General features: G+C 40.4%; 1 protein-coding gene across 1 annotated transcript; it reads left to right on the top strand.

Annotated features, from left to right (window-relative positions):
• The first annotated feature begins 1,296 nt into the window (after positions 1-1,296).
• LOC102878780 (olfactory receptor 5W2) lies at positions 1,297-2,235 on the top strand. Its single transcript, XM_006904858.1, has one exon. It carries the CDS (start codon positions 1,297-1,299, stop codon positions 2,233-2,235), a length of 939 nt encoding a protein of 312 aa, XP_006904920.1.
• The last annotated feature ends 542 nt before the right edge of the window (positions 2,236-2,777 follow it).

Raw genomic sequence — 2,777 nt, 5'->3', positions numbered from 1 at the left:
ATATCTAAATGAGTTTAGACCAAGGCTTTGGAAACTTGTATATTGATCACTAGGTCATTATATATATACGATCTTTCTGTCTTCATCTACCGTCTACTCCACTTTCCCTGTATTCTCACAGAAAGAAGGAGGTCACGTCTGATTTTACGTACAACATAACTGGTTGGGTAAAATATGGCAGTGGGACATAGAATTTCATTCACCTCCCAAGACCAGCATCACCACCAAAGGGAGGTAGAATTCAGCGATATTCAAGTAAAACAGGGATCAGTGAAAACAATCAAGCAATATTATAATTTCAAGGGTCCTGGGATGAGGGCATAGTTTAGACATGAACCTTTCTGTGGTAATGAGACTGCTGGCGCGTGAGAACTTTTACACGTGTCTTACAGATCGCTTTTGTTGTTATAGATCATGTGGATTCTAGTAGATTAGAGTTGGTGGACTCGCACAGTAATACATAAGTAATCCCTCTATGTCACCTGTGATAATAGCATCCCTACAATTAAGTCCCAAACATTTTTTAGACTCTCCCCTGAACACAGCAGCTATCAGAGGGAGCGTGGTGGCCCTGGCATCTTCCTAACTGTGCATTCTAGCATATCCTTCATGGAGACCTATCAAAACTCTCTGGCGACCACCACCCTCTCTGCTCCAGTAGGTCCTGTATCACAGAATATCTCTGTCTCTTGTTCACTAAGGCTGGATAGGACATGAGAGGTTAATAAGGCAGTGAGGGAATGTTATACCTATGAACCTGCAATAGCTCTGCCTGCTCCACAATTGTTGATGAGGAGGAAAAAACAAATGCACCTCTCATTAACTCTCATTAACTCTGCTTTTCTATCACAGGGTGTAACAACATTTCCACAACAGTGAAAACAAAAACAATCTTCTCAGAACATGTGAGTTACCGGGACCAAATAATTATAAAAACTATTGCCTAGAACACTGAAGACATCAATTTCTTAATATAAGATAGAGGTAGCAGAAAATATCATAATTATCATAGGTAGGTGTGAAAAGAGCATGATTTATTTTGGATGAAAGTTCACTACAAACTCTGTACAATGTTATACAAATGTAAGCAATGTTATTAATATTTCATCAATTTATACTAAATTAAATATATCCCAGAAGAGGCATTTTCCCTTAAGCAGATTTGTCATTGTTTACCTCTTTTCCTAATTACTGAAAAAGAGAAAGCAACAGTAGTTTAACTATTAAGACAGTAAGACAGTGTTAACCCCTCACTTCCATTTCTCTTTTCACAACCAGGGCTTCCACACCTGAGTGATGGCTGTGGAGAACTGTACCGTGTTTATCGACTTCGTATTTGTAGGACTTTCTGGCAGACAGGACGTACAGCTGGGGCTCTTTGTGCTCTTTCTGCTGGTTTATGGCATCACTGTGATTGCCAACGTGGGGATGATCCTGCTGATCAGCACGGACCCCAGACTCCACACGCCCATGTACTATTTCCTGAGCAATCTGTCTTTCTGCGATGTCTGCTACTCCTCCACGGTCTCTCCCAAGATGCTAGTCGATTTCTTATCTGAGCGAAAGAGAATTTCATATAATTTATGTGCAATGCAGATGTATTCTTTTGGTGCCTTTGCAGATGTAGAATGTGTCATGTTGTCTGTCATGGCATATGACCGCTACGTAGCCATTTGCAATCCACTTCTTTATACAATTACCATGTCCAGGAGGGTCTGCACACAGCTGGTGGCCATTGCCTACATTGTGGGTTTAGTAGATTCAGCAATCCACACCTGTTGCACATTCCGATTGTCATTTTGCAATTCTAATATCATCAATCACTTTTTCTGTGACTTCCCACCCTTATTAGCCCTCTCCTCCTCAGATACATCTATCAATGAAATAGTGTTGCTCACTTATGGTAGCTGTATTGTAGGGAGCAGCATTGTCACTGTGCTCCTCTCCTACAGCTACATCATAACTACCATTATTAGAATGAAATCAGCAGAGGGGAGACACAAGGCCTTCTCTACCTGTGCCACCCACTTAACCGCTGTGGCTATATTTCATGGAACACTTCTGTTTATGTATTTTCGACCCAGCTCCAGTTACTCCATGGATACGGACAAAATGGCCTCTGTTTTCTACACAGTTGTCATCCCCATGTTAAACCCACTGATCTACAGCTTAAGGAATAAAGATGTGAAGGGTGCCCTGAAAAAATCAATTAGCACTAACTTATGTTCTCGGTGAAACTGTGTTTTTACCCCAAAGTGTGTATTGATAGATTCTGAGAGCTCAAGTTCAGGTACTTTGACATAGCTTCTTGTAGCATCCCCATACAAACTTCTGGATATTTCTCCTTTGCACCTAAACTGAGTGCAAGAAGCAGTAACTATTGATCTTAGTTTTCTCTCCAAACTAAGCAAAAGTAATAATAGTTTCTCTTTGCTGTTTTGTAGAGAGGGTCTTTTTTTGCCTACCTTCTCTGTTCATGAGTAAGGCCCAGTGAGATATCAAAGAAATAGCAACCACGACCTCCCCCACGCCCACCCCTTGTCAATTCAAAGTTCCCTCTTTAAGATTCCTTTAAATATGTATACATATAATGAGGTTAATAAACTTGCTCGGAGTGTTAGTGGGTTAAATTAGGTTACTTGTCTCCTTTCTGTGTAGCAATATCACCCTACTTTGAAGTATGTAAGCAGTAAATCAATAAATAGAAATATATTGAAAATCTCCTGCCCTAACTCAAAGTTTCCTGAAGGCACATTCCTTTTCTGTCTTGTTCACTA

Source organism: Pteropus alecto, unplaced genomic scaffold (assembly GCF_000325575.1).
Source record: "Pteropus alecto unplaced genomic scaffold, ASM32557v1 scaffold241, whole genome shotgun sequence".
NCBI classification, from domain to species: Eukaryota; Metazoa; Chordata; class Mammalia; order Chiroptera; family Pteropodidae; genus Pteropus; species Pteropus alecto.
The sequence above is the reverse complement of the archived record's forward strand: the minus strand, read 5'-3'. Positions and strand labels throughout refer to the sequence as shown.